At 45.7% G+C, this 22,938-nt stretch overlaps 1 protein-coding gene across 3 annotated transcripts in view; it reads left to right on the top strand.

Moving 5' to 3' along the window:
• LOC118791919 (phosphatidate phosphatase LPIN1-like) overlaps positions 1 to 22,856 on the top strand; it is a 30,754-nt gene extending 7,898 nt beyond the window's left edge. For 2 of the 3 annotated variants that reach the window (XM_036549455.1, XM_036549456.1), the window contains exons 2-21: positions 4,433 to 4,633; positions 4,930 to 5,025; positions 8,737 to 9,038; positions 11,267 to 11,386; positions 13,379 to 13,486; positions 14,735 to 14,861; positions 15,338 to 15,647; positions 15,827 to 15,920; positions 16,108 to 16,295; positions 16,393 to 16,486; positions 16,901 to 16,970; positions 18,348 to 18,440; positions 18,833 to 18,900; positions 19,176 to 19,314; positions 19,711 to 19,859; positions 20,833 to 20,919; positions 21,219 to 21,371; positions 21,805 to 21,919; positions 22,040 to 22,143; positions 22,545 to 22,856. In XM_036549455.1, the coding sequence (XP_036405348.1) occupies positions 4,433 to 4,633; positions 4,930 to 5,025; positions 8,737 to 9,038; positions 11,267 to 11,386; positions 13,379 to 13,486; positions 14,735 to 14,861; positions 15,338 to 15,647; positions 15,827 to 15,920; positions 16,108 to 16,295; positions 16,393 to 16,486; positions 16,901 to 16,970; positions 18,348 to 18,440; positions 18,833 to 18,900; positions 19,176 to 19,314; positions 19,711 to 19,859; positions 20,833 to 20,919; positions 21,219 to 21,371; positions 21,805 to 21,919; positions 22,040 to 22,143; positions 22,545 to 22,704 (2,778 nt within the window). In that variant the 3' untranslated portion in view covers positions 22,705 to 22,856. The remainder of the gene's footprint in view (positions 1 to 4,432; positions 4,634 to 4,929; positions 5,026 to 8,736; positions 9,039 to 11,266; positions 11,387 to 13,378; positions 13,487 to 14,734; positions 14,862 to 15,337; positions 15,648 to 15,826; positions 15,921 to 16,107; positions 16,296 to 16,392; positions 16,487 to 16,900; positions 16,971 to 18,347; positions 18,441 to 18,832; positions 18,901 to 19,175; positions 19,315 to 19,710; positions 19,860 to 20,832; positions 20,920 to 21,218; positions 21,372 to 21,804; positions 21,920 to 22,039; positions 22,144 to 22,544) is intronic. The other variant, XM_036549457.1, reaches the window with a different exon arrangement.
• The last annotated feature ends 82 nt before the right edge of the window (positions 22,857 to 22,938 follow it).

Raw genomic sequence — 22,938 nt, 5'->3', positions numbered from 1 at the left:
AGCCTGATAATCAGAAGTATGTGCTCTTTTCTGACTGCAGTAATTGCTTTGCTGTCTATTTCGAGATGGACCTCCATGGTGCTTCTGTCTTCTCTCACAGTGACAGAGAGGCAGAAGACAATTTTAAGTCTTACATTGAAATCCCCCAGCCCGTCTAGCTGATGTAATCTTACGTTAATGTAGTGCATCATTACATCTTGTAAAGTTTTCAGGTAACGTTATTTTTTGTCTTAAAACCCCAGATGATTGTCATCGGTGGGTTGCATGACACCTTAATAAGATTCGTCATTCTTTCTACGGTGGTGCTTGGAGTACCCATTGAGAATTAAGCGTGACTGAGCAGGACGATAACAGTAGGATTGCCAGCCTTGCCAAGCACACGTTAATCAGACCGGTGAGTCAGGCATTAGTCTTTTGCGGTGGAAGTGGCAGGAACGAAAACAATCACAAAGGTAGAGCGTGATGACGTCGTGACCTTAGCCAAGTGTTTTGACTCGTGGTCTCCCAGACAAGTTTATCTCGTGATTGGCAAACTTTGTTTGGCTGTAAGGCCCTTGGTCAGAAATCACCTGCTGTCAACACTAGGGTGACTGGCAGCGGGCTCTCTTTGACAGCATTCAACATGAAGATGACACAAGAGTGTTTTTCACTTGAAAAAGGCAATATGTTCATTTCCTTTGTTTTTCTTTCTTGATTTCTTAAGCCTTTATGTTGAGTTGCATCATCAACTGTGCCCGGTCATTTCTTTGGTGCAGGTGATGTAAAGCTTAAGCAACACTCGCTCCAGCATGTCACAACAGTCAGTTGTGACAGAATGATCAGTCAAACAAACTGATGCCCAAAAATGTTGCATCAAAATATGTATACTTTCTTTTCTTTGGAACAGTGTGTCTGCTGGATAGAATCACTGTTAATTATGTCCCTAGTTAATATTCTGGCTTTCATCATTGTGTAGAAATGGCATTTTATTGTGCGGTTTTGACTTCACTGTCTATTCATTGTCTATTGATCTATTTTTATCATGGAGATTTCCTTGGGGAACGCAGTGGTGGATTCGTTTTGGTTTGTCAGAGTCATTTCCTTGTTGAATTTTGAATCTGTTTGGCTTGTATTTTGCTCTACTGCTGGAGATGGCATATTATATAACAGGGCTGTCATATCAAGTCTTGAGAAGCATGTGACAAGATATGATGTAACTGGTTCCATGCCAGTTAAAAAATGTGATTGGAGGGCACATTAAAACACATGTTTGTTTGAAGCGTGTCAACAGGGATCAGCAAACTAAGCACACTGGGAAAAGAAAGAATCAATTCTTTTTGATCACTGTCAATACTTAATAGCTCTCCTACAATCCAGCTTATTGACTGTGACAAATTTGTACCCACTGATCTTACATAATCGTGCTTCAGCTGATACTCTAGTTATTGCCCTATTGTTTTCATGACCATTATCTCAAACAAGAGGACAAAACTGAATTTCATTGTAGTCTACGCTTGTTGCCATGTCAGACAGGTTTACAGTGCTATTGTCATTTCGAGAGGCCTTATTGCTGTGGAGATTTTAAGTGTCAAGGTGGTTGTGGGCGTAGTTGAGGGTTGCCGTCTAGGCCTAGAAGTCATACAGAAACATGAAGCAGTCTCTGCTTATCCCAGTGACAGAATGTGTGGGGAAGTATTTTGTGTGTGCCAGGCTTGAGGTTAAAAACACACATAAAGGGTGTGTATACACACATAACACAACGTATTTACACTTACCACTGAAATTGGTATATTCAGATTTCTTTCTACATTTCATTGGTTCATTGATCAGTGGCTTTCCACAATATATCATGTTGTTTTAGTCCAAATGATAAATGAATTTGCTTTTATCTGACTGGATGACAAAGCATTAATTGGTAGAGATAATAAGATTTGCTAAATAAATTATCATTAATCTGGTTTGCTTGTTTTGCCACACTGAATTTTTGCACTCTGAAATGTCTTAGCCTATTTATTTCTACATTTTTAAAGATCTTTATTATTTGATTGACAAGTAAGTATAATACCCCAAATTATGTTGATACTGACAAGCCCAACAAAAAATATCTTGACTAATATAAATTCATCCGAATGATGTGGTGACCCCTGGTGATTCTCTTTTTAAATTTGAGTTTAGTGATGAAATGTGAGTTTTACATTTCTGTTGTTAAGCTCTATATTACCTGGTCTGGGCACTTACAAATGTAGTATCACAGCAATAGGAGCTCATTTGCTTTCGTTTCAGTGTTTAATGCCAGGGTGAGGCTTGTTTCCTGGAGGATATCAGGCTCCTCTCACCCCTGATAAACAAGTACTAAGAGGAATGAGGGAGGAGTCACGTGTCCCTCTTGTTACCCTAAATCCTTCCCCGTCCTGTCTGCTGGTTTTCTCCGCCCCTACTGGAGCTGAAAGGCATTAATGTTGGTAGCCAGCCATGGCCGTGGGCTTGGCAGGGCCGACAGCTTGATGCAGTAATCTCCTTGGAAGGAAGTTTGCAGAGGACAAACTGGCCAGCTAGGATTTCAACTGTTGACACCCTTTTAACAGAGCAGGGCTGTGTAATGGGGATAAAGGTCACCGAGCTGTAGATGAAGGTGATTTTGGTCTTATGGAAAGTGCTGATGTGAAGATGACGGCATACCACGTTGCTCTGATTTCCTTGACCAACAAGAAGGAAATGCGCTTGACACGCGTTTGATCAGCCTCACTGATGTACAGAGCTGAATTTCCCCCACTAGTCAGTGATTTTATCTTGGGACGCTTTTCACGCCACCAGCACTTTTGTTTCTTGGTCATTCTGAGTCACTGCGTTGCACATCTCTGAGTATACTGACCATGCACAGCAACATTTCCTTTCCTGGCTCAGTCATAGGGGAACACCTGTGGTTTCTCGTGCGGCCGGGCGTTCATTCAGCCCGAGCTCTAATTAACGTGGAGGTGACTTTGAGCAGCCGATGGAGCCTGTATGGGTGTTGTTTTCATTGAGCCAAACTAGGACGAATGGGTCGCGAAGTGATTCAATTACCGGGAAAGCTGACCCTCTCAGACGGTGCAGATTTAATCCTTTTCCTGCTGGCTTTTGCCACCTGTGTTCGTGCCTCACTCTCTGCGCTCTTCATAATAGCCCAGTAGATAGCTTCCCCATGTATTAATATGCGGATCTGGTATGCATAAATGAAAAACATCCAAGTAATGAGTGTAATTTGTAACCAACACGGCTGGGCATCTCATGAGCCTTCTCCTGGTTCAGGTGCCGATCACGTGAAGTAGGACCAGAACCCCCTACCCATATGACCGCAACCTGATCCCCAACGGTGCTTCAGACCCCTAAATTAATGCTATATCAGATATCTATGTGGGGTGTCGGTGACCACATCTGTCAGGTCTTTGGGGCCCTTGTGTTAACGTCTGAGCAAATCCTGACTGACAGCAAGTGGTTGAATCAATCACTTGGGTGGTTTGATTGGCATAGTTTGTTGTTGTGGCATTCTTCAGTGAGTGTGACTGGTTATCTCTGTCAGGAGCAGAGCTGGTGGCGCGGTTTGCGGGGGGATAGCGGGGGGTCTAGGGTTTCTGGATGGCTTGCATGTGGTGTTAAGCATGCAGAAAGGGTTTACTTGGCCATGTAGATCACATCCCTAAAATGAACTTTGCAGGTTGCAGGTCAAACTGAGTGAGTGACAGATTGAGGGCACGGCAAATATATATACTGTTTCACGGTCACAGAGGCCCCATTCCATGCGTGTAACCGAGAGGTTGCTGGGAAAATGTTTTTTTGACTGCTGAAATCACGTCCCTTATTTTATATTATGGATCATGTCACTGTCACAGGGTTTTCACCTATTTTTATTTAAATGTAAAGATATAAAATAAACAAATCAATGAAAACCTCTCTCCAATCTCTCCACCCATGATGAAGCCATCTTAAGGTTTCATGGAGAAAAAACAATAATAAACTTTCATCACTCATTTTCCCCATTAGTGTACAATTATATACCTAATGAATCTAACATCCTTTATGCACACTATCAATGCACAATCATCATTTACAGTATCAAGGATAATCATCTCTATATACCCCTTTGAATCATCTTATTATAGTTATTACTGTTACTGTAGTTACTGTAGTATTACTGTCTGGTATTACTCTTGCTTCATATTGATGTTTTCATAGCAGAATTTATGCAAGAATAAATGCTCATTGGGACAGGAGGGAGTAAGTGGCTCTAGTGCTTGTGCAACTTACATCTGGAACTGATGATACCCAGTGGGTCTGGAGCAGCTCAGGTCAAGCAGTCTAGCGTCCCATCCAGGAGTAGACCATATGGGCAGTGGGGCTGTGATCCCGGTGCAGTGGAGACCGTCTCTTAGACACCCCTCTTTTCTCCCCCTCCCCCCCCCCCCCCCCCCCACAGACTCAGACCATGAACTACGTGGGGCAGCTGGCGGGGCAGGTGTTCGTGCAGGTCAAGGAGCTGTACCGAGGCCTGAACCCCGCCACCCTGTCGGGGTGCATCGACGTCATCGTGGTGCGGCAGCCGGACGGGACGCTGCAGTGCTCCCCCTTCCACGTGCGCTTCGGGAAGATGGGGGTGCTGAGGTCCCGCGAGAAAGTGGTGAGTGCTGGAGCGGGAGGTGGGGGGGTTGGTACAAAGAGCTGGAGTGGGGGTACTGCTGGGGTTTGGGATAGGAGCAGGTAATGAGACAGTATATGGTTAAATAAAAAACCCTATCAAAGTAAAGTCCTTTAGTCTTTGATGAAAGGAAATTGAAAGATGAGCTTTAAATAAATTTACAACTAGTTGCCGTACCATTCGTTAAAATGAAGCGGTCGTGTGCGAGTGACATTGGGCAGCGGTCAGGAAGTCCTGTCTGCACTGATGGCCTTTAATTCTGTCCCTACCCTGAACAGGTGGACATAGAGATCAACGGGGAGCCCGTGAGTTTGCACATGAAGCTGGGGGAGAACGGCGAGGCCTTCTTCGTGAAGGAGACGGAGAACGATCAGGTACGTTACCCCACGCGGGCCGGGCGTGAGCAAGAGGAATCTCCTGACGGCGTGCGTTTTTCCGAAACACGATCCGTGTTTACTCAAAGCGGCCCCCACCAGACCCGCATGGGGGGGGGGGGGTCTGTTTCGAGCCAGCCTGGACGCTGTGACGCATATACAGAGGGAAGAAGGCCAGACTCTGCACCACATGGAAGAGGGTGGAAGGAGAAATGAAGGGGAAGGATAGCAGAAAAGGAGCTTGTGATGTTCATAGGTCCTTTCGACAGTGCTTGATAATAAGACACTGTAGTTGGTTCACTGGAAGTGTGAATAGTTGACAAGGCAGGAGTTGGCCCAGTCATTTGCAGTTCAGCCTGTTTATTCAATGTTAAGAAAAGACGATGCAATAAAACCAATAAAACTACTAATCCAATAGAAATTGATGTAATGTATGGTTACCCTGCTACCCTACATGCTGCATATGCCTATAATAATGTATCTGAGATCTTGGAGGTGAATATGGCCGGTGCTGGCTGCGCTGCACTTGCCTCCTTCTCAGCCCCGTTGGCAGGCATTAGGTTAGCCTTAGGGAGGAGTGGCATCAGTGTTGGGGGGGGCAGAGGGGGGGAGTGAGTGACGCTGCTCTTTTAAGGACGAGCATTCCTGAGCAGAGACCGGGCCGAGTAAACAAGCTGAAAAGCAGACTCTGCCAGGCGCGCGTGATTCCCCCCCCCCCCCCCCCCCACCCCCCGATGCCCCCCCCTCCCAGCGCAGTGTCAGGTTCCCAGCCGTACAGGGAGAGCGCTCGGGCCCACAGGGGCCGCGGCTGGAACGTGGCACGCACTGCCTGCGTGTCACCCTCCAAATCGCTCTATTCTCAGTTCTCTCACGGGACCGGGCTGTAGCAGGCTTCCCTCCAGCCATTAAAATCAGATCACCTTTCAGCTGTCCAGAACATGAATGAGAAACGCATTGTTTGGTCATTTGGTATTATATTTTCTGTCCGATCTGATGTTAATAGCTATAGTATTCATTGTCCAGCATATTTCTGTCCTTGTAAATGTTGCTTTCCATATACTGCTTTATGTGTTTATGTGTTATGTATTACAATATAACATGTATGCATGATATATTATAAGGTTATTATTTTGCAATATTCAGTTAACAGTTAAACAAGCCTGATTTCACTCACATGAGGAAATGTTGCAAAGAGGAAAAGCATGTTCCCTTGCACTTGCGCTTGCTTGTGAGGCTCCACTCATACACGTATTCAGTGCTTTTAATTTCACTTCTCATTTTTCACTCGGCCTAGTTTTTACTTCCTCCACCCTCTGCTTTTGAAGTGAAACACTCTGACATGTTCCCTGTTTCTGGTGAGTTCACGGTTTGGTGAGAGAGCAGTTTCATTCTTATGCAGAGGATCTCTGAAATAACTGTTGTTCCAATGCACATAAAACGGACCAGACACAAGGCAGGTCTAATAACACCTCCATGTTTGTGCAATTATTGTCTGGTCTCTGGATACTGTAAAAATCCTGTTTTAGTCAACTGTCAAATTGTTATGCGTTTAAGATAACATTGCACATCTAAAATTACGTTCAAAAATAACAGCACTATATACTATACTAATGTCTTCTACAGCTCTCTCATATACACTGCGTATTTCTTTAAAGGTTTCCGAAGCTGTCAGCCCATGCTCTGGAAAGCATTTATTTGATCATATTATCCGTTAATGTCTACTCCAGCCGTGGGGGGCTGTTGCCTGAAGAGTGTTTCCATCGTGCTCCTCTATAGGGAAAAATGAGGTCATCTCGTTTCAGAAAACTATCGCTCTTGTTTTCAAAACCATTTCTGCGAAGCTCTAACTTTCAGCCAACTTAGTGCTGCTGTCTTGCTTTACGACTGGATTGTGCAGTCGAGGTTTTTTAAAAAAGAAAGACGTGGTCAGTGAACCCAGGCTTGTTTTTTACAGCTGGCCTCTTCTTGGAAAGGGGTTCTGTGAAATCACTTTTGTTTCCCTCCCGCACAGGAAGAATCTCCTGCATTTTTTTCTCTCTGCGATCTGAGGGGTAACTTGCGGTCCTGGGAAAAAAACATACATCTTGACCAGCTTTTAGGATCTGTGTAGAAGTGAAAGGTTTAGACTTATAATAAGTGAAAATAGGATCATACAGTACTATGCTAAAACGACATTCTTGCTTTGCATGTTTATGTGAAGGGAAGGGAATGTTTAGCTGCTCTTTTACAGCTTGCCTGGATGTAGGACGTTGATTTACATTGCTTAGCACTGCTTCGTTTATAAAGGGCAGCCACACCTCATGTGGCCTTGGTCTGTTTTCTCTCTTGTTCATTTCCACAGCACGGCAAACTGCCTCTTCTACCATTCACTCATTATTCATGGCTCCAGCTGAAAGCCCTGGGAACCGTTTTTGTCACTTAAATTCTTGTCTTTTATTCAAAACGGGCGCAGAGCGCGTCCAGGGGCAGGGGAGGGGGGCAGAAATGATGGGCTTTTGGCGACTTTCCAGGCCAAGGACACAAACGGAGCCGTGGTAATCTGGACTCGGATTAACTCTGTTCCACTTCCATTTTAAGCAGGCCGCTTCTATTAATGGAGTGGAATTTCCTTTCTCTTACTCAAGTTAAAAAAAAAAGGGACCCTCAGGCAACTGTGTATCACAGGAGCTCGAAACATTCCCTGTCTTATTGCGGGACAGCTGTGTTTGTGGACAGCATAGCCATTTTCAGCATTTCTGTGTGCGATGCTAAATATAGAAGGGGATAAAGGGCAGAGAGAGACTGTAGTGCCTTATAATGCCATATAACACTTAAGCCTTTCCTCTTTGGCGTGGTGCATGGTCGTATAGAGACGGCTCTGCAGAGGTTTGCGGCTGCCTGCTCACTGTCTCAGTGGGCTGACAGATTTGAGTGCCGCTGCCCGATGATGGGGGCACGCCGATGATGAAATGTGTCAGGATTAATAGTAGCGTAGCCGTGTGGCATAGCGGTGTCCGAGGCTGAGGGGAGCGGCAGGGCCCGGGACAGCTGCACACGCCTCTGCGTACGAGATGTGGGGCAGAGGTGGAGGCATGAGGGCGCGTGCACGGGGTTAGGGATTTAAAATACACGGCGTGCTGTTGGATGGCATTAGGGTCATGATGAGCTGTGGGCATAACGTGACCTGGCGGGGTATGCCTAGCGCTGGGGGTGTGTGCTCGCAGCCCCGAAAAGCACTGTGCGTGTGTTTGTGTGTGTGTGTGTGTGAGAGTGCCTTTATCCAGCTTTTGTGCAGTATTAATTATCATAAGATCAACTTTCATTTACTGCAGAACATGTGCTTTTATTTCTACCGCTGTACCCGCAATGGGAACAGCTGTTAGCCGCTTACAAACAAAACCCAAATCTGCTGTAGATCCAAACATTTTAAATGAAATGCAGACCTACAGTGATCTTGGTTTGGATTGGAAGGCACCAAAGAATCCAGGGGGCCTGGAGGTTTATGGATTTAAAAGTCACCCAGTCTCTTGCAGTGTCTTCTTGTTAAGCATCTGTTGTATGATTACTTGTGAAAGTATGATTCACGTGCAAGATTCATAGCAGCAGTGTTGTTTTGTTTTTAAAATGCACAACTGATCTTTTATGCAGATGAGTAGCATATATTGCCATATTTTGCATTCAACAGGACATGATATTTATAATGATTTTTCTTACCGTCTGTCCTTTGCACAGGAGGTGGTACCCTCATACCTGGCCACCTCCCCCATCTTATCAGAGGGTGCAGCCCTGATGGGGTCCCAGCTGGGCAAGGGGTTGCCCCGCCACTCTGACCCCGGGACCGGGCCCTCCATCCAGACCCTGGGGCCCCTGCAGTCCACGGGGGAGAACGGGGCGGTGAAGAAGAGGAGGAAGCGGCGGAGGAAGTGCAAGATGGACAGCGTGAAGCGGGAGGAGAACGGGGACTACTCGCAGGACGACGACATGTTCCCCATCGACATGAGCTCCGACGAGGAAAAGGAGGCGGACGGCAGCAGGTGGGTCCAGTGACCATGCCACGACACGCAGGGGTGGAGGCGAATCAGCTTTAGCATCTCCAGTATATCTTCAGGTAAATTAATTGCTTCAGCACTTTGGGGATTGTTATTGCTTCCCCATCTTGTGCATTCTCCCTTGTATAGAGCTGTGTTTTTGTCTCAGGTCAGAACGGGTCAGAGTGTGGCCTCAGGGAACAGCAGTGGTGGCCCAACAGCAGTGAGATTTGAACCAGTGACTCCTCTGGTCAGGAGGTTAACACCCTAGCCCAGTGCCGCCACAAACACATACTTCTCAATGCCCTGTCTTAGCACTGCCACAAACACATCCTTTCATGGATCCACAACCTCCTGTGGTCAGGGAGTTGCAGAGAGAAGCTCAGCAGGGATTTTGACGCAGTGTCTTTGGATGCCACGGTGCTGATGGTGGACCGGTCAGCATCAGTTTGTCATCTAGTCAGCACAGAGTTGAATCGTTATGCGAACAGGCCCATGCAGGAGAATCTGCAGCTTTCCCTGTGGGCTGAGCCCTGGAGACGGCGTGCGTTTGCGTTTCGGAGGGAGAGCGCGGCCGCGCACGTGCGGCTCTGACTCACCCGGGCTTTGCCTCACTCGGAGAGACAGCTGCGGAGAGAGGGAGGAGGCTGTTTACTAACACACGCGTCTCACATCGCTGGCCACGGGACTCGGCTGACTGCATGTTTGTGCCTTATTAGTTTGCACTTTCTGAAGGGCCATGTTAGATTATTGGTAACGTCATATCTGACCGCAGCATTGCTTATAGTAAAGATAATGTGACTGGACAGTTCTCACAGACATATTAGTCTTCTGTGAAACGGTCACTCCGCACCCCATGGTACCATTGCTCCGATAATGAGTGTTCTACAGCTGCAGCATTTACCAAGGCATGAAAAATGTAAAGTGACACACTGTATTTGTGGTGGATCTGGCAACTTTGTACTGAAGCCCCTTTTTTAATGCTGCAGTGGGGTTGAGCAATGAAGATGATTGTTGCAACTGAAATGTGCTATTAGATGAAACCCCGAATCCTGTTTTAGATGGGAGTGTTGCTTTATCTGAGTCCATCCTTTCTGAGGACAAAAACAACCCTATTGTGATGAGGGGGTGGGATGTGGGATGTTCTTCCAGAGATCCCTGCTCCGATCCCCCCTGCCCCGGTTGGGTGGGAGCCAGGCAAGGCCCGGCCCATCCAGCAGCAGAGGGATTTCTGCTGGGGAGAGCTGTTCAAGCGTTGTCTGCAGGCTGCAGCTTCTGAGGCCAGTGTGCACTTTGGGGAGGTCAGGGAGGGGGGTGGTGCCGCAGTGACACAGCCGCGGTTTTCTCAGAATTAGGAAATGATGGAGGGATGCAGCTTGGCTCGACCCTCAGGTTGGCGAGGTTTTCTCCCCGCTCCCACCGCTTTTTTTTTTTTTGCATTCTTGCTGTTTTTTGCGCAACGCTGGAGAGCTGTTTGTTTGTCAGGGCCCGAGGCCGCAGCTCGCTGATTCTTCGATCACGTGATCTGGCCAGCGCTTATGTGCTTGCGCAGCCATTGAGCAAGCAAGGCTAAATCAGAACAGAGACAAAAGACAAGATTAGTGGGACTGTTAGAGAAAAGAAGCACCTTGTTAGGAAGCGGCCACTGGAATGGTTTCCATGAAATCAGGGAAACATTGCCAACCACACAGAGGACCAGTTGTTTTGAAGAATTCCCGGCATGCACCAGTCACACACTTAAACTCCCTGTGCCATGACTGTATTTTTGTTTACTTGATGTTCCGTAAAATATTTTTGTTGATTTCATTCCGATCTGTCAAATTTGTCACTGTTGAAGTCAATCCCCTCTACCAATGTTTGTGTGATATTCTTGTAACAATGTGGTTCTTTTAATCAGTGACATGCACTTGAGGTAACTAAGTTACACTTGCAGTTGCTCTGGAAAAGTCAAAGGCAAGATGAGGATAACACATTATTTTCCTCTCTTTTTTTCCACTGGAAAAGACTGTAATGAAAAGCTGCCCCCCTCTCTCGGGGCTCATGAATGCCAGCGTTGTTTTTCTAAGCAGTCACTCATGCTGGCAGAGGTCCAGGAGCCAACCGCTCACAATCCCACAGTGCGCTGAGCTCCGCGGCAACAGGGAGCAGGGGCCCTCAGAGGTGCCCAGCGTGTTGCCTGACCCGAGCCGCTCCAATGTTGGGGCTCCTTTCTCATGCCCCTCTCTGTCGCTCAGGGCCTCGGCGCGGGACCTGTACAGAGACGACGTGCCTGTGGGGGGCCCGGCCGGAGGCAGCGGCTTCAAACAGAGCATGGTGTACGCCTGCTCCGACGGGGACTGGACCCCACTGCAGAGGTAGGCCTCGGGTGGGATCGGACGCAAAACGGACGCCCGCGTAACGCATCTACCCTTGTCAAAAAGGCACCACACACACCAAGAAACTAAAAGAAACACATCACTCTTTTTTAGAAAAACGGAGCAGGGGTTTAGGTGTTTTGGGTGGTCAGTTTCAGTAAACAATTATTCATGGTTGAGAGGCTGTTGCACGAGTACTACAGTACCTCATTAGTAAGACAGGTGGTTTGTCAAAGCGAAGTATATGAAGGTGTTTATAAAGAACATATTTCTAACATCTGTGCTATTGTGTCACAATTTATGTTAAAAATATACAATATTGAATGCTCCTACAATTTGAGCCACACCATACATACAATACTTGTATTGTCATGTACATATAACACTATATGTAAACACTACATGTGTTAAGCTGATAAACATTTGTGTATTTTACATACAGTTTGCCATATTTTAACACATATGCCTTTTTCATGAGGGTAGTCTATGAAAATGACAGATGTTGTTGTAGTCCAATAACATGCTTACACAGAAGAACCATGTGCACACCTTCAAGAATTTTTTGCCCTTAATTTCAGTTTCAGCATTTAAATGATCAACCCTCCAGATAACTTGGAAAGCAATTTGCTTGAATGTAGGATTAATCATTATGTAAATTGATTGTTGTAAAATGATGCAAACCCAATATTCAGTGACAGAATGCTTTTAGTATATGGTTCTTCTGATGGATACCTGCAGCATACAATAGTGGTTTCAGGATAGATGATGTTCCTTTAGATGTGTCATGGTTTTGGGGGAGCATGGCTGGTATTACATTATACCAGTTTTTGTACTCTATACAACAGACTGTGACAGAGACTAATAGTCCAAAGCAGGATTATCCCTTGATTCTTTTGATTGGACTCTTTAGTGGACATTTTTTTAATTTCTACTGACAAACTGTTCTATATCCAGATTCTGAGGTTAAAAGCTAGGATGAAAAGTACGATTGTCCACAACTGTGCACACCGCACCTACTGTGCCGTGCATATTTCCCACAATGCATTGCCAAGTGCCTCAGGAAGCAATTTTTCAAGTTCCAAGCGGAAAATCAAATCTATACTGGAACCACTATAAGCATAGCCAAGTTCTCTGTGTCATCCCACACTTTGACTCTGTCTGTAGAAAGCAAGCAGCTTACACACAGCAGTTACCACATGCCGTATCAGACGCAGAATGCAGATTGTTGTAGAATGCCACAAAGCAACACTTATGCTGATCCAGTGCTTGACCGACACCCAAAAAAACAGACACTCAAGACAAGGTTTTGGGTGAAAGCACTGGACCTTTTTTCAAACGCCATCCATGTAGTGGTGTGTCCGGCCAGACACTATCTATGGGTTTAATTAAAGCATTTTCCTTTATGCAGAAAGAAAGAAGGAAATTTGTGTAATAGGTAAATTATTGTTGAGCTTCAGTCGGATCTGTACATTAAAAAATAACATACAGGTAAAGCACCAGAAGCTTTTCAAAGAGCTTGTCTCAGTGTATTTTCATGGGTGCCAGAAGCTCAGCAAAATCCAACAACTTTTTATCACCGTGTACCTGAAATGAATTTTTGACACTTACGTACTTACTATCCCTATTATTGCCCATATGTGCAGTATTATCACTTCACAACAAGCTATCCCAATTACATTACATTGCATTACATTCATTTAGCAAATAGTCTTATCCAGAGCAACTTCCAGCACAATAGAACATAGGTGTACCCATTCAAATTGAATGAGCCACTGTGTCAGACCAGGCCAACAACACTCCCAGACCAGTGAGTGTGAGCATAACGCTATTTAAGCCCTACGGCAAATTAACTTGTGCAACCTGACTAGGCAACATCATGTTACATAAAGTCATATACACATACATATTACATTAAAAAATCATCAAACTACAGGGATTGGTGCTGGAAATTGACCTGTAACTCTTCTCTCTCGCTGCACCATAAAACCACAGCAAGATGGCTGAGCACACAGCCCAGGCCTGCACTCTGTCCGCTCCAGCCATTGGGGGCCTGTCAGTCTCATGCCCCCAGCAATCCTCTCTCTTCCAGCTCCCGCCAAGGTATAGGACTGACGCCTTCTCCCGTTGCCCCAAATCCATGCCCCCCCCCCCAACCTTTCTCACACAGTCACCCTTCCAGTACTAACTCCCATCGAACCAGCAGCGTGACATGGTGGTGGTTAGTCAGAGGGCACACATTGTTCTTGAAGGAATGCAAAACAGAACAACAACCAAGCATAATTCTTGGGGACTGAGCATACTTCAACCCCATGCTGACCTTAATTTGAGGGCCTGGTTTCTCACCGTTTTTGTTCTGCTGTGAAGGGCAGACGAACCATAGAATCAGAACATTCTGTGGGAGCTCTGACCTTCTACTGAATCTGATACACTCTTTTTTTGTCTTTTTACTCTTCTCGCCTGCATAGAGATTGTACCCAAGGTGAAAGGTATAACCAGAGATATTTATTCACTACTGAGACCCAACACTCCACACTCCTTCCTGTTACTACAAAAGAGTTCCATAGAATGCTAAGTAGATATAGCAATGGCTGCTCTTAATTGCTTGGTTCTGGACTAGCTGCGAATTAATTTTTGTGAGCAGGAATGTATTTGGTCGTGATTAGAATCAGAATGAATAAGTCACAAGCTTCTGTTTTTGTTGATACTCACAGGGTTCAAAAACACAGGGACAGAGCTTTGAATGTAAAGGATTGAAAGTATATCTCACCATTTAAGTGTATCTGGTCACTCAGGACACTCATTGCCCTCTGAGGAACGGTGCACGTGTTATAGTACACAACTGGATAGGTACCTGACTACAATTTCAAAAACTTAGTCATTAAAACTTCATGATGACAAACAGCTTCCATTTCATTATCTCACTCAGAGATTGTACACGCTTTTACTAACAAAAATAAACTATAGTGCCCTAGAAGTTAACATGTAACACTAACTCTTTTGGTTTGCCACATAACCCCAACTGTGTGACACCATCTCTCCTCTCCTTTGGTGTGTAAAGCACCTGTCATAATGACAGAGCTCACCCGCAGTCACTGACCTGGATGAACAGCATGGTTACCACATTTATTTGAAGTGCATGTTTTTATGACTTAATTCTGAAACACAAATACTTAAAGCACCTTCATTTGGAAGCTTCACCTAAGTGCATGTGAACATGGCTGAGACACAGGTTTCAAATACATGGAGCATCCTACATCGCAGATACTGTCCTTCCAGTGTCAGACGCACAGGGAAAATATGTAACCTGGCATCACATTTCTGCACCCCCTCCCCTCCCAATCCTCACAGTCCTGGCACATCCCGGCCCTCCACCCCCAAGAGTGACTCGGAGCTGGTGACCAAAGGCTCGGACAAGGACAAGCAGGACAATCCGCAGATGCTGTGGGCATGGGGAGAGCTGCCGCAGGCTGCCAAGGTACTGGGGGCAATCAGCAGCCTGCTACATCAGGATGCAGGCCTGTGTTCTACTGGTGAACAATTCATACCTGTTTCTCAAAACACAGAGGAAATGTGCAACCCACATGAGTGTAACCTTGGAAGTTGCAGGGTCTATGTTGGTATTCCGTTGGAAAGGTAGACTCCTGTCGGGTATATTGTGTTGACACTGGCTCTTGTTTCTGTGTGGATGGTGGTGTCCTTGTTTGTGTAATGTTTCGTGCTTTTGTTGGATGCCCTCTGTGCTTGACTTTGGGAGTCGCTCTGGTTTAGAGCGCTAAGTGAGAAAATGTAAATACAATGTGTAAGATATTGTAGATGTTTCATAGTTGCTCGTCAAGCGTGCATCAGTGGCTGATTAGTTAAAAGGGGTGGCTGCGTGGGAATTGCATGCACAGGCAATGTATTTGCTAATTAAAGACTGTTTCCCCTCATTCTTTGCCTGCTTCATGGCAGCCGTCGTTCCTGACCTCAAAGTCAGAGACTCCGCTGGTGGCCCCTGTGTCCATCCCGGTGTCAGACAGCACACACTTCCGGGTGATTCCAGGGGACTGCGCCCCAGAGCGGCAGGAGGAGCACCCCCCGGCCCTCAGCCTGTTCATACCCGAGCCTGTGGAGGGTGAGGCTGCTGCTTCTGCCACACAGAGGGCGGAGTCAGAGGGGATGGGGGTGGCAGCGGCGCGTATGATGTCAGAGCTGGATGAGGCGGGGCCTGGCCCTGTGTCCCGCCAACTCAGCAAGACAGATTCACCCTCCAAGAAGAAAGGTAACTCATGGAGACTGTCTGCCACAGGGAAAAGACATGCTTTATCAGCTGCATTCAAAGTTAATCAGGACAGCATGCACATGTTACTGAATCCATTAAGAAAATAAGGTATTAGAGGTATATAGAATTGAATTTCCTACTTGTTGACCAGTGAATTACTTCTTTCTGTTCTTCCTTAGACAAGAGGAGCCGCCATCTTGGAGCAGACGGCGTTTACCTGGATGACATCACGGAGATGGAACCTGAAGTGGCAGCACTGTACTTTCCCAAAAGGTAAACCACCAGCTCAACAGCAAATCCAAGCTTAGGGCACCAACACAGTGTGTCCAACATGGACAAATGCATGGAGTCCAGTAGACACATGCATGGCTCCCCTGAGCTTTGAGACTTAGCACTTAGACTTGGTTTGCACTTAGACACAAAGAGAGATTTATTGAGATTCCATGGTTCTTTCTCGCAGCGATGGGGGTGGTGCGGTCAGGGCTGGTGCAGAGAACGGGGCACGGAGCGCCAGCCTGTCCCCCCAGTCAGTCAGCAGCTCCGGTGTCGACAGTGGGGTTGACAGCTATTCAGACCAGATTGGTGACCTGCCCTCTATCGCCATCTCTCTGTGTGGAGGACTCACTGACAACAGGGAGATCACAAAAGGTCAGCCATCATTGCCACAGCCTGGGTTTTTCATCAGTTTACTTGTGGAAGAAAATGGATGCTTATGGCTTCCTTTTTGGATTTTTGCTCCTTTTAGAGCAATTTCAAGAGAAAGCAATTTCCTATCAGCAGTTTTCTGAAAACCCATCCATCATCGATGACCCAAACCTGGTGGTGAAGATTGGAAACAAGTAAGTAAAAGCAATAGCCTCAGTCAAAGGTCTTTGATGTTACAGTTATACTGCTCTGTCTGTATGTAGGCAACAAACGTGGTCTCAATACTCTGCCAATTAGTCTGGCCCAGAAATATGTATTTTTGTATTTTTATTCATAATTATGTTTTTAAACATATAATTATTTAGTTTTTTAAAAAGGGTGTCATTGCATGTGTTTATCGGAAATGTGTTATGTTTATTGAAATGTATTATATTGCTACTGTTTTGTCTCCACATCTTCTAAGTGACAAAATATAGAAACAGTCTTGTGTGTTAGCAGTGTGGAAAGTGTGTTTTGCTTACCAGTGTGTGTATCACGCTACAGTGCCCACTGAACTGAGTTTATCATCCCTGTTTGAACTCAGGTGATGTTTTCTCCCAATCCTGCAGGTACTACAACTGGAGCACCGCTGCCCCGCTAATGTTAGCCATGCAGGCCTTCCAGAAGCCCCTCCCAAAGGTACAGAGGCACACAAACTAAGAGGTTGCATTGAGGTCAGGGGGCAGCAAGCCTTCCTGTCAGGGTCAAGCCACTGTTCTAATCTAACTACCCAAGATTAGTGAGTCTGAGCAGTCAGGACGAGGCACATGATTGGTGTGGTGTGGGATTAGGGTTGCAGCGTAGCACGGCATTTAGGGAACCTGACCTGTAACCGCCACAGGTGTGAATCCCTGGAGAGACAATGTTACTGTGTAGCTGAGAACACCACCTGTTTGATGTTTCTTCAGTCAGTATCCAGCTTTATTAGATGGATATTGTAAAAATGCAGCCCTATTCAATTCACCCTGCATAATGTAATGTGATATTATACCACCTGCTGGCTCAAAATGTCACTGCACCCAAAGGCCCCTCTAAGCTTTTTGCAGAACACATCAAGTGCAAAGTGTGACTTTGTGAAGAGCATCTGTTTGGAGTGTACTTGGCCCACCACTCAGACACTTCCCCTGGGTTTAATTTTTATCTCTATCAGTGTATCTCTTACTGTGGTGACTGTGGTGATTTTAGTGTTGACGTCATTTTTAAATGGTCTGGTATGTGTTTGTCCTCAGTATGTGTCCATATTTGACTGTGTCTGTGTCTGTTTGATGTTTTTTACATTGTCTGTTGCTTCATACACTGTTGTTGAATAAATGACGTTTGTAAGACTGTCAAGAGGTTATTGTAGTCAGGGACAAACCATGGTTAACTGATGGGAAAGGAACCATAGAAATAATGTATGAAGAGATGACCTAAAACCAAAAATCTTTTTTGTTATAGCTATGGGGAAAACAAAGCCTTCGATAAACTGTTCTTCAAATTTAGCCTAGTTAATGGACTATGTAAATGTAAATGTTTAATTTATGTGACTTCTATGGAGTTATCTAGAATACACATCTCTTTGGTGTGGAATCAGGCCTCGTAATTGTCTTGTATGTGTGTTCATGTCTTACTGAGATCAAAACCCCTTTTTAGCTCTGTTCAATCCCACAGTATTTCTCTTGCGATATGAGAAGCTCCATAAAAGTCTAGTAAACCTATTTCTTCCCCTTCTGCTTTCTCCCCTGATTTTGTTTCACCCTCCTCCATTTCCATCTTGGTTCTTTTCCCATCTCCCAAGTATTCCTGCCTCAGTTATGTCCACTCTGCGCTGGAGTTCTTCCTCTGTTGTATGTGCAGTGTCTTTGGGTACAGGCCCGTACGTCGCCATCCTTAATTTCAGCCACTTCCTGTTTTCTGTCCCTTCCCAGCATGCCTTGTCCTCGTCCTTGCCTTTGGCCCTCGGGCTATGGTTTGGTCCTGCCTTTTCATTTGGGTTTTTGAGTTGTTGAGTGTTTTGAGCTTGTGCGTTTGCTCCAGGCCACGGTGGAGAACATCATGAAGGAGAAGATGCCCAAGAAAGGAGGCCGCTGGTGGTTCTCCTGGCGCGGGAGGAACAGCAGCACCAAGTCGGTACGTTCCCCTAGCAACATGACCAAAGGCACAGGGCAGAGGCCTGCTGTGCAGTATCAGAGAACACGTCTCAGAATATACATGGTAGCGGGAAAAATAACAGGTGCTCAAAATGCACAGGCACTTACGAAACAGTGCAATAAAGTAGTTGGAAATTCATTAAAAAAACACATCAGACGTCAGAACTGCTTTGACAAATAGCCACTAGATGCAATTTTGAGTCGACTTCATGGTCCTGTTGGAATCTGCTGGAATGTGCTGCTTTAAAATGACATTGACCCCGTTACCTCTTAATTAAAGACAATTGGTCACGCTTTCAGCACTAAGTGAGCCTGGTGCATGCTGTTGTGCGTTGGTTGCACGGATGGTTAAAGCCGGTTCTGTGTTGACAGGAGTCGGCCTCAGAGCAGGGAGTCAGTGGTGAGGGAGATCAGACCGGGAAGATGGCCTCTGTCAACAGGTATCACCAAGCATCAGGGACCAGAAACTCACCTCGTTAAACTACACAGCAGAGCAAGGCATTTGCATGGATTTTTTAAGGATACCTCACATTTGTGAGAAGGGTGTATGTAAAACGAAAGTATCTGAAAGAGCAGTGTACACATTGTACATTTCAGTGTGTCATGTTTTCTGTGGGTCTGAGATTGTGCTTACGCATGTCAGCATATCAGATGCTGAGTCTGATTGTGATGGGGAGTGATGTCAGGCATGTCTCACTCTTGCCTCTCATCTCAGACGGAAGGACGAATCATCTTCCAGCGACGAGGACCACAGGACAGCCAAACTGAGCCCTGGCCCCACCCAACCAGATCCCCTGCTCACCTCTGGGGGCGTGTCCTACAAGAAGACACTCCGACTCAGTTCTGAGCAGCTGGTAAGGGCTATAGTCTCTTAATTAAGCAGAGGCCCAGAGGTGTGAACCGATCAAGTGTTGTTTGGGGGGTGAGAGACTATGGGACTGAGTGTAGAGCTGTTCCAACAAACCATCACAACCCACCACCATTTGTCAGCGTAATATTATGCTCTTACTTGTCAGAGGGCTATTGTTTGTATTATAAGAGCTGGCCTTTATTTGGTTACAGAGTTGTTCTGTATTGATATCCTTGGTTCCATATTGTGGCCCAGTGGGGAAATTTCCTGTTTCTGTAATAAGATATGATTCTTTATTTAGTCCCATTCTAAGTAGTCCCCTTGGAGCTTTGAGCGGTGAATCTTAAAATGTCAGGGTGTCAGAATTTAGGGCGAATGACGCGCCCTCTCTGTGCCCCAGGCGAGCCTGCAGTTGAAGGACGGCCCCAACGACGTGGTCTTCAGCGTCACCACTCAGTACCAGGGCACCTGCCGCTGCGAGGGCACCATCTACCTGTGGAGCTGGGACGACAAGATCGTCATCTCCGACATCGACGGCACCATCACTAGGTCTGGAGGGTGGCGCTGGCCAGGGGTGGGGGGAAAGGGGCACCAGGTGGGGGGAAAGGGGCACCAGGTCATCAACCTTGATTCATACACACCAGAGCCCGTATTCACAAAACACTGATGCAATATTTAGTACTCACAGTAGCATTGGTAGTAGTATTAACAGTAAGAGTAGTAATACATACTCGTTTGTCTACTTGCCTAGTCTGCTTAGACGCCTGTCTGTGGTTAAGTACAATGTTACTAGTATGGTGTGTGTCTGGGGAGACAAGGAGCTTGATTTCCTGAGCTGGGAACTGAACCTTGCCCTCCCACTACACACTGCAGAAACTGCCACATTATTGAAATCAACCCTCAGGCTGATCATTGCAGCAAAAGTACAAGTAATATTTAGAACAAAGTACAAACATACAAAATGGTTAAATAAATATTATATTTCAGCAATTAGAGTACATTAATGTAATTTACCTTAAATTGAAGTTCTACTCCCTGTAATACCCTAAACCAGCATATACTGTAATTAATGGATACTCTACAGTGGGTGGGAATAAAGTAAAGCATACATGTAAAACAAAAGTTATCAGGTGCAAAAATGATCATATTTCATGGCTATAACATGTTCACTATTATTCATAATATCCTAATGCAAAGAAACATTTCCAAGTATCTCATAGCAGAATTCAAAACAATAAAAACTTAACAAACCACAACTTTATCCTTCATTATAACCTGCTCCCAGCATGATGACTTTGAGGTAGCTACTTTGCACTGTGTCATGATCTGTTCTTTTTGCTGACTTACCACAGACACAATGGCATCATGTACACTTTCATGCAATTTAACGTTTACGCAGATCAGTCTGAAGTATTTGACAGTGATATAGCACAGCCCTCATGAAAATATTGTAGATATTTTATATTTGTTATTCAAATCAGCCTGTTTTCTGAATGCCGTCTCAATGCTGTCAATCCTACAGATCTGACACTCTGGGCCACATTCTGCCAACGCTGGGCAAAGACTGGACCCATCAGGGCATCGCCCGCCTCTATCACAAAGTCAGCCAGTAAGCGCAACCTTCGAGAACCGGTTACACAACCATTAGATAAGGCATTATGAAACTCAGCAGTGCTTTGCATCACGTGTTTTATTTTGTGTTTTATGATCTCATAACTGAATACAGCTCCTGGTCTGCTATTAAGACCCATTGGCTTAGTATTTGCACTTGATGTATTTCTGTGTAGGATCTCACAGACACAGTAGAAGCTTTGATGTATGTAGATAGCACATAGCACTCTCACTGTCTTTGTGTGAGCTTGAGGCTATGTGTTTAGCATGGTCTGTTTACTGTGAACTTTCTGATAGAAATGGGTACAAGTTCCTGTACTGCTCGGCCCGGGCCATCGGGATGGCGGACATGACCCGCGGGTACCTGCACTGGGTCAATGAGAGAGGCACCATGCTGCCCCAGGGCCCGGTTCTGCTCAGCCCCAGTAGCCTCTTCTCTGCCCTGCACAGGTGAGACGTCTAGGTGCCTGCCACACTTCTGGGTCTTCTCTATGCACACAGTTTTCCTTAGGAAGTGGCACATGGTTCGTACATTTCTGCAAGTATGAAAATATATGATTGCACTGATGTTTTTGGAGAGTTGTAGTCATGTTACACCAAGACATATTCATTTGAACTAATTGTAGCAATAGATAGCATGCTATAATGCTATCTATGCTATAGCAATAGCATTATAACCTTAGCATGGCTGAGCATAACAGATTTCATGGCTATTGAATTCTTGCCATATTTTTATTGTTTTGGGGAACACAGCGGCATGGCATGTTTAATTATTAGTGTTTCAAACCATAATATTTTGCCTTGACAGGACAGAGAACAATCTTATTTCCCCAATACTGAGCAAGCTCTGTTGTTTCTGACCTGTTTCTTGTGTTCATTTTAGGGAAGTTATTGAGAAAAAGCCAGAGAAGTTCAAAGTGGAATGTCTGACAGACATCAAAAACCTCTTCTACCCGAACACTGAGCCTTTCTACGCTGCCTTTGGGAACAGGCCAACAGTGAGTACTGCACCTGAGTGAACAGCATGGCTATGCTAGAATATATGTATACTTTGAGGCTATGCCCCACAAAATGATCTGAATATGTGTTAATTTTCAGACGTTTTCTTCTTCTCTTAGGATGTATATTCATATAAGGAAGTCGGTGTCCCTTTAAACAGAATCTTTACAGTCAACCCGAAAGGAGAACTGGTTCAAGAACACGCCAAGACCAACATATCATCGTAAGTGCAAAGGCCCTGCTGCTGTGTCTCTGACGCTGCGCTGAAGAACGCATGAGGCAGTGGCTCTCCAGTGATCCGGCTGTGTTGTGTTTTGTTAGCATGACCCTGACGCTCTCCCTTATCTCTTTGCCCTATATGAGGTCTAGATGCAATGCACTTTACCCTTAGCTTTTATCAGAGCATTCAGGCGAGTTTGACCTTTTTGTTTCTGGGACAAGGGCTGGGACTTCAGCAGTCAGTCAGTCAGAAAACATGATGAACAAAAGCACACAGAATTTTATTTTACTTTATTATTAATTACAGAATGTTAAAGAGATCATGCGCTGAATCTGGGCTGCTGGTCTTTCCAAAGACTGACGTTGCTCTTCCCCCCCCCCCCCCCCCCCCCCCAACCCTTGCAGGTACACTCGGCTCGGGGAGGTGGTCGACCACGTCTTCCCGCTGCTGCTGCGCGGGGACTCGTCCGACTTCCCCTGCTCCGACACCTACAGCCAGTTCACCTACTGGAGGGAGCAGCTGCCAGAGGTGGAGCAGCAGGACGAGCCTCTGGAGTCCGGATGAGCGCCACGGCAACGGACGCAGCTGCGCAGACGTGCAGACAGGCAGAGAGCAGCTTTGCACTGCATCGCGCATACCCATACCTCTACGCACAAAAGCAAATGAGCACTTTTTGTAAAAATAAAATAAATCCCAGTTAACCTGTAAGAACTTTGCACGGGCTCATAGTCAGATTATCTGAGTAGTATTTTTTACTCTTGAGAAAGAAACAATCTAACATCCTGGTCTTTTATGTTT

The sequence above is a fragment of the Megalops cyprinoides genome, chromosome 17 (assembly GCF_013368585.1).
Source record: "Megalops cyprinoides isolate fMegCyp1 chromosome 17, fMegCyp1.pri, whole genome shotgun sequence".
In the NCBI taxonomy this organism is placed as follows: Eukaryota; Metazoa; Chordata; class Actinopteri; order Elopiformes; family Megalopidae; genus Megalops; species Megalops cyprinoides.
The sequence above is the reverse complement of the archived record's forward strand: the minus strand, read 5'-3'. Positions and strand labels throughout refer to the sequence as shown.